This window comes from Coregonus lavaretus (genome assembly GCF_964263955.1).
Source record: "Coregonus lavaretus genome assembly, chromosome: 23".
NCBI classification, from domain to species: domain Eukaryota; kingdom Metazoa; phylum Chordata; class Actinopteri; order Salmoniformes; family Salmonidae; genus Coregonus; species Coregonus lavaretus.
In genome coordinates, this window is record NC_140010.1 from 17,045,143 (window position 1) to 17,058,057 (window position 12,915).

Sequence of the window (12,915 nt, forward strand, 5' to 3'; positions counted from 1 at the left end):
TAGTTATTTACTCAAGACATTTCAACTTTTCATTTTTAATGAATTTGTAAAAATCTTTAAAAAAAACATTATTCTACTTTGACATTATGGGGTAATGTGTGTAGTCCAGTAACCCCCCAAAATCTCAATTTAATCCATTTTAAACACAACAAAATGTGAAGCAAGTCAAGGCCCCCCCGTGTAGCTCAGTTGGTAGAGCATGGCGCTTGCAACGCCAGGGTTGTGGGTTCGATTCCCACGGGAGGCCAGTATGAAAGAAATGTATGCACTCACTAACTGTAAGTCGCTCTGGATAAGAGCGTCTGCTAAATGACTAAAATGTAAAGAAAAGGGGTGTGAATACTTTCTGAAGGCACTGTATATGTACTGTTAAAGAGACTGAACATAGGATGTGAATGTATATTTTTCTATTGATGATGAGAACTGTGAATTTATATTTTTCAACAAAGCAATTGTAATGAACCAGATAATTGATCCTTTATTATTTTGGAAGAAATATGTTTATTACATTATATTGAAAGAACTTATCTTGAAACCAGCCAACTTTATCTTGTCTCATACTTTCTCCTGTTTTACAGGAAATTTGCTTTAAAACTGCAACATTTTCTCTCAGCCTCATGGCATAATGTGTAGAATACCAGGAAATTAGCTCTAAAACAGCAACATTTTCTCAGCCTCATGGCAAAATGTGTAAAATAGCATGAGATTAGCTATAAAACTGCACATTCTTCTCTCTGCCCCATGGCAAAATAACTAAAATTCCAACAACAAGGAGGTCGGCCCCCTCAGACAACACAGTGTTCGCGCGCGGCTTATATGCAAGGCACACGTGATCTACTGGTGCGCTGCACTTTTTGTGTCGATCTAGTAAACAATTGGATAGGTTTTTACCATTAAACAGCATCCCCTTTAATCTATCCTGATAGTATTTGAGTCACATATACATAGCCAGCACTGCCCATCCCCCACTGAAATGCTTAGACCCCATCATGGCTAGTTGCTGTTCAGCGTGTGGACTTGTTTTAGTGGAAGATGCATACGAGCAAGCAAGGGATGGCCTCACTGTTGCTGGAGATTACTTGCAAGTAGCAGCATTGGATATTTGTATTGATTATTGGTGTTATTGGTATAGCTAGAATGTGTAGTTATTGCTATAATGTTAGTAACATAGTGCGTTCAGGTTTCATAAAACACTATTGTAGCCTGTGTAGCTAGTAGCTTAGCCTAAAGAAAAGGATGGAGTGGTAACATAAGGCACCCCCATATAAACAACATTATATTGGTAGTAAGAATTTTGTATAATAATTTATATTGAAAAATTCTAAGTTTTGAATCCGGCGTCGTTTTGCGTATCAGTTCATAAACACTATGCCATGGAATCGGTACATATAGATTTTGCAATCTATATATAATAATATAATATAATAATAATTGGTCATTTAGCAGACGCTCTTATCCAGAGCGACTTACAGGAGCAATTAGGGTTAAGTGCCTTGCTCAAGGGCACATCAACAGATTTTTCACCTAGTCGGCTCGGGGATTAGAACCAGCAACCTTTCGGTTACTGGCACAACGCTCTTAACCACTAAGCTAGTCAAACCTTTGGTCCTTAAATGAAACTGGTATACTTTTTTTTCACAATTTTCTTTAACCAATTATGTTCTTTAATGCAGGGCCGACAGACAAGTTCCTTACTTTTACCCCTTCCACTTTCCTCTTCCATTTTTGCGGTAATGCTGCAATTACATAACACTATGTAGGATATCTAGTTTATTCAAATGGTATACTGACTCACTTTTGAAAGGAATCCTGAACATGCTGCAAAGCAATTGTGTTCCTACAGGGACCCTGTTTATAGCGTCTGTGGGCTATCCAGGGCTTTAAAAAAATCTAGACATAACTGCTAGACATTTACACAATTACATATATTTCACCTTTCGTGCTACACAGAGATAAATAGCATAATTTTTTTTTAAACTAATCCAATCTGTTAGTTGGACTTAATGCACTCATTACTGAAATGGTAACCCTGGCAGTCGTTTTGAATGCAGATTGTGGGTGAATAAAGTTAAAATTTTTGGATAACGCCATTCAGACTGGATTCCAATAGGAATTAGACATCACTTTAAAAGACAGCATAATGTGACTTGATGCTGGTTTTGCGGGTGACCAGCTTATGTGTCCAAAACACAGCGAAGGCTGATCACCAGCAAAAACACAGCGAAGGCTGATCACCAGCAAAAACACAACAAAAGCTGGTCACCAACGAAAACACAACAAAGGCTGGTCCCCAGTGAAAACACAAAGAAGGCTGGTCACCAGCGAAAACACAACAAAAGCTGGTCACCAACGAAAACACAACTAAGGCTGGTCAGGCTGGTCACCAGCGAAAACACAATGAAGGCTGGTCACCAGCGAAAACACAACAAAAGCTGGTCACCAACGAAATCACAACTAAGGCTGGTCAGGCTAGTCACCAGCGAAAACACAATGAAGGCTGGTCACCAGCCTATGCTGGTCTTTGCTGTTTTCTTTAGCAGGCGTATGTCAAGTAAAGTTACAGTACAGTATGTAAGGCATCTCTGGAGAAAGTCCTGAAATCAGTGCAGTGTTTGTCTTGAAACACTAGCCGCCACATCTAAGACTACTTGGAAAAGAGAAGGGCTGCTTGGCTCTATCACAATACTGTCCAGAAGAGAGAACCAAAGCTAGGAGCTGTACAGAGAGGGGACAAAAAGGGGACTATCATGTTCCCTCCATGGAAGTAAGTTCATAGGGGTATAATAGTAGAGGGCTTTTATGGTGATTGTTATTGTTTGATTCCCAGGATGCTGCCCCTCAGTTGGCCCATTCCATGATACCCCTGTTCTACTGGGGCCTTCTAGAACACAGAAAGGTTCGGGAACCGGGTGGAACCTGACCGTATGCACAGATCTAGGATCAGCTTATCATCCATCAATTCTAACCATGACCATGGGTGAACACAAAACTGACCTAGATCAGCATATATGGGCTTCGTCAATCATCATCCTACTCCCATTTCCTACATCAAACAGAAACCGCTCTGAGTTGACCCAAAGCTTGGCCCATTTATATCTTTCAGCCAATGCCTACCTCTCTTGGTCTGCTGCAGGACTGAGGGAGGGGGTGTGGCCACCTTCATGGCCAGCCCATAGGCACCTCTGAAGGAGTGGCTGTCTCGTACAATGAAACACCCAGGCTCTTTGTCCTTCAGGACTGAGATAGCTGAGAGGAGGAGAGGAGGAGAAGAGGAGTAAAGGAGGAGAGGAGGACACAGGAAGATATTTTAATGACAGTGTCATGGAAGAGTGTGTAAATTGGAAACTCTAAAACTGTCAAAATCTCCCAACACTTTCAAAATGTTGAAGAGCATCATGGAAATTCAGCAGACAAAATACACTTGGGAGACAAGACACGTATTTCCTAATGTTTTTACCTTGGTCCCTGGAGATATCAGGCTTGTACCAGAATTTCGATGTGTCTTGCACAAATTTTACAGTCACCTGCTTGATGGTCAGGACATCTGGAAATAGAGTATCACAAACACACCAGAGGTAAGCAAATGCAGATAGAACTCAGGAATTAAATCACTAAGTTTAAAAGACATCCATATGTGGCAAATCCAAATTGACAGAGAACACTCACAGGGCAGTACCTAAAGGATACAGTACAGATTACCTTCTTTGAAGTATTGCACCAACCCAAGCAATTGGCTCATATAAGTGATTGGCTATTGACTGCGCTAGCTAGGGGGTTACCTGGTAGAGGTGAGGCAGTGCCCGGCATCTGTGCAGAGGCTGAGAGGTCAGGCAGGACGTTGGGGAAGGGGATACTGAGAGAGCTCCCGCTGTGTGGGCTGGAGAACCCGCTGGGGGCTGGGGAGGCCGTGCACAGGGAGTGCTCCCCGTCTGACGCCCTCCTCTTCTCAGGCAGCAGAGGAGGCAAGGCCCCCTGGGCCTGGAGCTGCTGGTGCTGCTGGGTCCGGATGGTGCCCTGCTGGTCCATGGAGCCCGACATCAACATCCCCCTCTCCATGCCTCCGTTCCCCAGAAGAGGAGAGGCAGAGGCTGGGCAGTCGGCGGCGCCGTAGCCCCCCAGGCCTGAGTCGTCCTGCTCATCGAAGCTGTGTACGGGGCTGTGGGTAAGGGCGTAGCGGGCCATGTGGCTCCGCTGGCTGCCCCGGGGGGAGCTGTGGGCATTGGGGGCCGGGTGGGGGTGCATGGGAGGGGAGAGGTGTCCGTAGTCCAAGGACATTGAGTGGGGAGGGGATTGCCTGGGGGGGGGGCAGGTGCTGAGGGAGGCGTGGCGGCTCAGGAGGGCTCTGTCCTCTGGCCAGGGCTGACCCATGGAGGGGCTGGAGACAGGAGGAAGAACACCAAAATTAGAAGATAATTTAAAAACACATCTGTAATCAAACTGTATGACCATAATGTATTTTCAGAACATGTAGCCTATAACCATAATTATACTGAACAAAAATATAAACACAACATGCAACAGTTTCAATGATTTTACTGAGTTACAGTTCATATAAGGAAATCAGTCAATTGAAATAAATTCATTAGGCCCTAAGCTATGGATTTCACATGACTGGGCAGGGGCACAGCCATTGGTGGGCCTGGGAGGGCATAGGCCCATCCATTTGGGAGCCAGGCCCAGCCAATCAGAATGAGTTTTGCCCCACAAAAGGGCTCTATTACAGACAGAAATACTCCTCAGTTTCATCAGCTGTCCGGGTGGCTGGTCTCAGACGATCCCGCAGGTGAAGAAGCCAAATGTGTAGGTTCTGGGCTGGCATGGTTACATGTGGTCTGTGGTTGTGAGGCTGGTTGGACGTACTGCCAAATTCTCTAAAACGACTTTGGAGGTGGCTTATGGTAGAAAAATGAACATTCAATTATCTGGCAACAGCTCTGGCGGACGTTCCTGCAATCAGCATGCCAATTGCACGCTCCCTCAAAACTTGAGATGTGTGTCATTGTGTTGTGTGACAAAACTGCACTTTTTAGAGTGGCCTTTTATTGTCCCCAGCACAAGGTGCACCTGTGTAATGATCATGCTGTTTAATCAGCTTCTTGATATGCCACACCTGTCAGGTGGATGGATTATCTTGGCAAATGGAAATGCTCACTAACAGGGATGTAAACACATTTGTGGCCATAATTTGAGCTAAATATGCTTTTGTGCCTATGGAAAATGTATGAGATCTTTTATTTCAGTTCATGAAACATGGGACCAACACTTTACATGTTGCATTTATATTTTTCTTCAGTATATATAAAAAGCAAAGTGATTGGGTCCATAACCGTCTACTTATTATATTCCAAGAAAGGACCTTTTGAATAAACATGAACTAAGCTTCTAATAATTATGCAGAAGGCTTGTTTGTGATTGGCTATACCTGTCTGTCCGTTGGAGCGTCCCACTCATGAAGTCTGAGCGAGAGAAGCCGAAGGACCTATGGCAGCTGGGGGAGGAGTCTGGCAGACCCTCATCTGTGGACTGGGGAACGTGACCAATCATCTCTAAGTAACCGTGAGGCTCTGTGGGGGTGTGAGAGGGCATACATGACAAATTACACATATAGGATAAATACTGTACATTCAAGGACTAGGGCTAGAATGCACTAAACGTCTTTCAGACAGTCTATTGACCGACACTCCAAAATAAATACACAACCAATTTCTCCAAAAACATCTGGATATCACATGAACAAAAACGGGGCAATAATGGCTAAACTCTTAATCATAACCTTAAGAATTTCAGTCAAATAAAAGCGCTCTCCCCCCAGGTGCAGTATAATAGAGTACATCCAATACCAAACAGAGCAGTCAGCAGTGGTGTTAGTTAAATCACTCTCCAGTCAGTCAGTCAGTCAGTCAGTCTGCTGCTAGCTCAACAGTACATTTATCGATCTGTTCAGTACGGAGCAGATTACTCTGCCTGGCAGGCCTTACTGCTGCCTAGCAGGCAGCACCACTGAGTCAATAAATCAGACTCATTCATTCAAGCAGAAATTAAAAGCCCCCAGACATAATTGAGTAAAGCTTTTATTTCATATATCATTGCTCTGGAAGCACTGACAGGTATCTGCCCATATAAATTTGACTGGTAAACTCATTGGTACACTTGCAATGGCTGCCTGGTATTATCATGCAATAATTACCATGGTATTGTACAATGTTCATTCAAATGATGTTAACTGATGTGGCTCATGCAATGGAATGCATTTGTTTGTAACATCAGTTGAGTTGAATCAACAAATCACAGCACATATTGATGGCTACACTTCCTGCTTTTACTTCCTGCTTTTACTTTCTTCTTTGCTCCTATGGGTACACTCGCAATGGCCGCCAGTCCACCCATTATGCCATCATTGACTTGAATGGGAACACCCGTTCTACTAATTATATTTCTATGTGCCTGCCCCCAGAACCTGAAACCACATGTTTCCAGTCCACTGATTCCATACAGCTCAGTGACTGACTGAAGTTTCCATGGGTTACCAGTTACCTCCATGGGAATGTGGAGGACAAGGCAAACAACGAGACGAGAGAGAGGGGGACTGGTTTCTTTTTGTCCCTCGCCCCTTCTATTGACACAGAGGTACTTTCACTGGGGAAAGAAAAGTGTTTTTGTGCACCCGATTCCTCGACCCTGCGTAACCATGGTTACGTGGCATGTCTGAATGCGGTGATTCTATACGCGGTGCGTGCTTGGGTAAAGTGGGTACAGTGGGGGCACAGATTAGTCTGGGGGCGCTGTCACTCTCATAACCCGCTCTGACACAGATCGCCATGACAACAGGCTGGTTGGGGGTCAAAGGGGGACAAAGAGACGAACATGAAGGTCACCTCTATGAGTCTCACTGCGTGTGTGTGAGTGTAACCTCTGATATCATCACTGACATGCCTCACAAATGACCCACAGTCACGATAGGACGGCAAAACTCTGCCAACTACTCAACTGGATTTGGAACAAAAACCCTCTTTATGACTTGTTTCAGAGGGAGGGAACCACAGAAGGGACCTATGCCATGTCTGATTATGTTTGGCATTTTTCCTATTTTGTTGCCTTACAACCTGGAATTAAAATTGATTTTGGGGGGGTTTGTATCATTTGATTTACACAACATGCCTACCACTTTGAAGATGCAAAATATTTTTTATTGTGAAACAAACAAGAAATTAGACAAAAAAACTTGAGCGTGCATAACTTTTTCGTTAAGCAATGGCTTTTTTTCTGGCCACTCTTCTGTAAAGTCCAGCTCTGTGGAGTGTACGGCTTAAAGTGGTCCTATGGACAGATACTCAATTTTTTTATAACCCAACCCTGATCTGTACTTCTCCACAACTTTGTCCCTGACCTGTTTGGAGAGCTCCTTGGTCTTCATGGTGCCGCTTGCTTGGTGGTGCCGCTTGCTTAGTGGTGTTGCAGACTCTGGGGCCTTTCAGAACAGGTGTATATATACTGAGATCATGTAACAGATCATGAGACACTTAGATTGCACACAGGTGGACTTTATTTAACTAATTATGTGACTTCTGAAGGTAATTGGTTGCACCAGATCTTATTTAGGGGCTTCATAGCAAAGGGGTGAATACATATGCACGCACCACTTTTCCATTATTTATTTTTTAGAATTTTTTGAAACAAGTTATTTTTTTCATTCCACTTCACCAATTAGGACTATTTTGTGTATGTCCATTACATGAAATCCAAATAAAAATCCATTTAAATTACAGGTTGTAATGCAACAAAATAGGAAACACGCCAAGGGGGATGACTACTTTTGCAAGGCACTGTATGCCAGTACATGATAAATCAAAACATCACTCCCAATCTCTGAGAACAACCATTTAGATAACTGGGTGTGTTCCACCACTGAGAAACATCTAAGACCACAACAAGACTCCACACAAACAGAAAATTAAACTGTTTTAGTCATTCGAGGCTTCGCCACTATGTGCTATAAAAAACTGTTTAATTTCAGGACTGAAACCATACAGATGTTTTCCAAACCGACCATGGGAGGAGAGAGACTTGTATGGAACCCCCAGGGAATGGAGGCAGTCCATGAGAAGGCTTTGTTTAGTGCACTGCCTCCAACCACCACAATATCCTCAACTACAGGTCAAGGATCATAGATTAGTTATGGAAAAGTGACCAGCAATGGTGCAATACCACAGGAAAATATAAATATATATTTACATTTACGTCATTTAGCAGACGCTCTTATCCAGAGCGACTTACAGTTAGTGAATACATATATTTTTCTTTTATACTGGCCCCCCGTGGGAATATATAAACACAGAAACATAATTTACACATAAAAGAGCTATGGTCGATTACATTCCGAGAGATGTTCTCATGATGGCAAAAAGCTGTGATGAACACCGAACACACTTAAACCACTTACTTAAATTCAAACCCTCATACTATATCAGAGCATACTGCCTGTCACTGGGCTCCGTCTCCTAGAGCTATTTCTCTCACTCACTCTCTTTGTCTGTCACCCACTTTCTGTCTTTAATAGAGTGATGAAGTACAGAGGGAGAGGAGGATGAGAGGGAATGAGTGGAATAGACTCCTTCACTCTATTCCCTACATAGACCACTTATCCATTGTTCCACTGCCCTACAGTCTGACTCCTCCAATCAAATGGCTTTGTCAAAGTTCAAGTGCCACATAATACATTCCCCTCACAATGGCCTGACATTTCAATATATCCATACACTTTATGTAGAGATTAGTGGTATTTCTGTGGATTGTTCTCTACTCTGAAAATAAAAGTATATTTTGAGTACTGATGTAATCCATTGTATTATGGAATATATTTAAACATTTATCTCACGTCATCTGTATGAAGAATGAATGAATGAGAATGTTAGTGCTGTGATACACACAGCCATGACCTACCCTGCTCCATCCTGTAGGTTCCGTAGGATTGCATGCTGGGAGATGGAGATTGCCTCAGGTGAGTGAATTCCGGCATGTTTTTCACTTTGGAAAGATAGAAGAAGAGATGAGGTTTAAAATCCAGTCATTCAGCAACGATCACAAGCACCATCATATGCAATCACACACAAACCTTTGAAAAGAGGCACAAGACAAGGAAGGAGGCTCTTACCGTAAGGTGTAGGGGGAGAGATTGGGAAGGCAGGAGTAGGAGGAGTCATGTCACTAACAGCCTCCACTCCACTGTCCATCTCTGGACCTTGAGCTCTGTAGTCCACACTGTCACTCCTGTACAGCATGCCATGCTGAAACACACACACACAGCAAAAACATGCGTGTGAACATTACCACATTGTACACAGCAGAAATGGTACACAGCACTTAATAGTGCACATCATGACAAGCAAGGCAATTTTTGAATTTTGTATTTATTAAGGATCCCCATTGGCTGCTGCCAAGGCAGCAGCTACTCTTCCTGGGGTCGAGCAACATTAAGGCAATTATATACAATTTAAAATATTACATTACATTACATTACATTTGATAACACTTTACTTTGATAACTTTGATAACACTGGTCCTCTGTAGCTCAGCTGGTAGAGCACGGCGCTTGTAACGCCAAGGTAGTGGGTTCGATCCCCGGGACCACCCATACACAAAAATTTATGCACGCATGACTGTAAGTCGCTTTGGATAAAAGCGTCTGCTAAATGGCATATTATTTACCCAATACATTTAGTGTGTTCCCTCAGGCAACTACTCCACTATCACATATTTACAATACAACATCCATGTGTACGTGTGTGTAGAGTGCCTGTCTTATCATGTGTACAGTATGTGTGTCTGTGTGTATGTCTCTTCACAGTCTATTTTTATCTGTTTTCTTTATCTGATTCTACTGCTTGCATCAGTTACCTGATGTGGAATAGAGTTCCATGTAGCCATGGCTCTATGTAGTACCGTGCGCCTCCCATAATCTGTTCTAAATGAGAAGGTAATGACAGACATTGGGAGTCAGTGAGTCAGGGTTTCAGTATGTTCAGGTACCTGTGAGTGAGGTACGCAGGGTGAGTAGGTACGTGTGCTCCTGTAGTCTTCCTGCATGCCCCAGCCTGAGCCACAGAACCCTGGGTGATCTGTGACATCCCTGCCCTGCCGACTCAGACTCTGCATGGCGTCCACTCTGACATCACCAATGGACGATGGGACGGCTGCTCAGACACACAAAGAGACAGAGAGGAGGGTAAGAACTAGCCATTAATGCTGACCATTCCAGAGAGCTCTACCACCTCAAGTCTATAGGAAATACACGCTTCTGAAGAATGTCAACCCTTTAAGCCATGTTAGTGACATGCAATATGTGAAGCAATATCATACCAAAGACTTCTGTCTCTAACTTCTTGATTACACTCTCTAGGAGTTGTTAAACCTCTCCAATACCTTCAACTGGCATAATATTGAGTATAGTTTCGTACTAGTGTCTGTGTCGTTGTGAGTGGACAGCTGTGGACCGAGAGGGAGATGTGAGGTGGGGGGCAGACTTGTGACAGACTGGCTTGGCCTGGGGTAACCCTCCACTCGACACCGGGGTGCTAATTTAAGGCCTCCCAGAAAGCCCTGTCGTCCTATAGCCATGAGGAATTTTAATGTAGAGAAGTACTAATGCACAGGATGATTACACACACACACACACACACACACACACATTCTCTGAGGGCATAGCTGGAGGAGGTGTGTGTGTTGGTGTGTGTGTGTTGGTGTGTACGTGCGCGTGTAGGTTGTTGTGACTGTCATGGTGTGTTATTTTGGACTTCATTTGTGTGTGTTTCCCAGTCAGCATCTTTCCTTTTTGAGTGTGTGTCCGTTTTTCTAAAGCAGTATGTTTCAGTCTGGCTCGGCATGCCTGTGCCTTAGTACGTTTACATTTAGTAGACGGTCTTATCCAGAGCAACTTACAATTAGTGCATTCATCTTAAGATAGCTAGGTGGGACAACCACATATCACAGTCATAGTAAGTACATTTTCCATCAACCAAGCAGTTATCAGCAAAGAGTGCTAGTAGGTTATTTAAGATACTCTTTGAAGAGGTAGGGTTTCAGACATTTTCGGAAGATGGGCAGAACCTCCGCTGTCCTGACGTTAGGGGGAAGCTTGTTCCACCATTGGGGTGCCAAGACAGAGAAGAGATTTGACTGGGCTGAGCAGGAGCTGAACCCCTGTAGGGGTGGGACGGCCAAGAGACCAGGGTTTGAGCATAGCCTAAAAGTAGGGAGGGGCAGTTCTCCTTGCAGCTCTGTAGGCAAGCACCAGGGTCTTGAAGTGGATGCGAGCTTCGACTGGAAGTTTGCCTCTGTTTGTCTCTGATGTGGGTGGGTGGACTTGTGGGGGGGTGGGGGAGAGGGTTAGCCTAAAAGGCACGGACACACTGGTAGCGTTTGCTGGCCGAGAGCACTTCAAACGTCTGAACAGAGTGCCGTCTGTCATTTGCTAATCGATTCTACAAGTTAAATCGCGCAAAAATGTCGGCAGTCAGACGTCCACCAGAGGGTGGTACCTAAAACACACCACGCCGAACGAACAGCAGACGAACGGCAGATCAACATTCGGTGTGGAGTGTAAGGTCCCTAAGGAGGCATCATGGGGAGTTGAGCTCATTGAGGGGGATCTGAATGAATGGCCACCTCATTTACCATGTGAGAGACTAACACTGCAAATAACTCTCACTATCACCTCTCTAACGCCATATCTCAGGTGGGATCTTTTCATTGCCCTTCGGTTTGTAAACACTGTCATTTTTGGGGTGTTGCTATATTTTTCTGTTTATGGGAGACCTCACTTTGTAGAGACATAACATATATTCCAAGGATGATATCATGATTTGGGTTAGGGTTATGTTAGCCACTCAGTACATTTTTTAAAATTATTTCTCTATTTGGGAAGTAAGCATGTGACGAATAAAATGTGATTTGCTGCTGCTACTCTTTATTTTACTCTTATTATTATCATGAACATTTCTACCTCAAATACCTCATACCCTTGCAAAAGTATTCATCCCCCTTGGCGTTTTTCCTATTTTGTTGCATTACAACCTGTAATTTAAATGGATTTTTATTTGGATTTCATGTAATGGACATACACAAAATAGTCAAAATTGGTGAAGTGAAATGAAAAAAATAACTTGTTTCAAAAAATTCTAAAAAATAAATAACGGAAAAGTGGAGCGTGCATATGTATTCACCCCTTTGCTATGAAGTCCCTAAATAAGATCTGGTGCAACCAATTACCTTCAGAAGTCACATAATTAGTTAAATAAAGTCCACCTGTGTGCAATCTAAGTGTCATATGATCTGTCACATGATCTCAGTATATAAACACCTGTTCGGAAAGGCCCCAGAGTCTGCAACACCACTAAGCAAGGGGCACCACCAAGCAAGTGGCACCATGAAGACCAAGGAGCTCTCCAAACAGGTCAGGGACAAAGTTGTGGATAAGTACAGATCAGGGTTGGGTTATAAAAAAATATCAGAAACTTTGAACATCCCACGGAGCACCATTAAATCCATTATTAAAAAATTGAAAGAATATGGCACCACAACAAACCTGCCAAGAGAGGGCCGCCCACCAAAACTCACAGACCAGGCAAGGATGGCATTAATCAGAGAGGCAAGAAAGAGAACAAAGATAACCCTGAAGAAGCTGCAAAGCTCCACAGCGGAGATTGGAGTATCTGTCCATAGGACCACTTTAAGCCGTACACTCCACAGAGCTGGGCTTTATGGAAGAGTGGCCATAAAAAAGCCATTGCTTAAAGAAAAAAATAAGCAAACACGTTTGGTGTTCGCCAAAAGGCATGTGGGAGACTCCCCAAACATATGGAAGAAGGTACTCTGGTCAGATGAGACTAAAATTGAGCTTTTTGGCCATCAAGGAAAACG

At 43.5% G+C, this 12,915-nt stretch overlaps 1 protein-coding gene across 2 annotated transcripts in view; it reads right to left on the reverse strand.

The window, feature by feature from the left end:
- Positions 1-12,915, reverse strand: part of LOC311150713 (tensin-3-like) — a 68,641-nt gene that overhangs the window by 13,257 nt on the left and 42,469 nt on the right. For both annotated transcript variants that reach the window (XM_084188230.1, XM_084188231.1), the window contains 7 exons: positions 10,027-10,190; positions 9,152-9,284; positions 8,941-9,024; positions 5,423-5,564; positions 3,780-4,375; positions 3,458-3,544; positions 3,115-3,246 (listed from right to left, as the gene is read on the reverse strand). In XM_084188230.1, the coding sequence (XP_084044356.1) occupies positions 3,115-3,246; positions 3,458-3,544; positions 3,780-4,375; positions 5,423-5,564; positions 8,941-9,024; positions 9,152-9,284; positions 10,027-10,190 (1,338 nt within the window). The remainder of the gene's footprint in view (positions 1-3,114; positions 3,247-3,457; positions 3,545-3,779; positions 4,376-5,422; positions 5,565-8,940; positions 9,025-9,151; positions 9,285-10,026; positions 10,191-12,915) is intronic.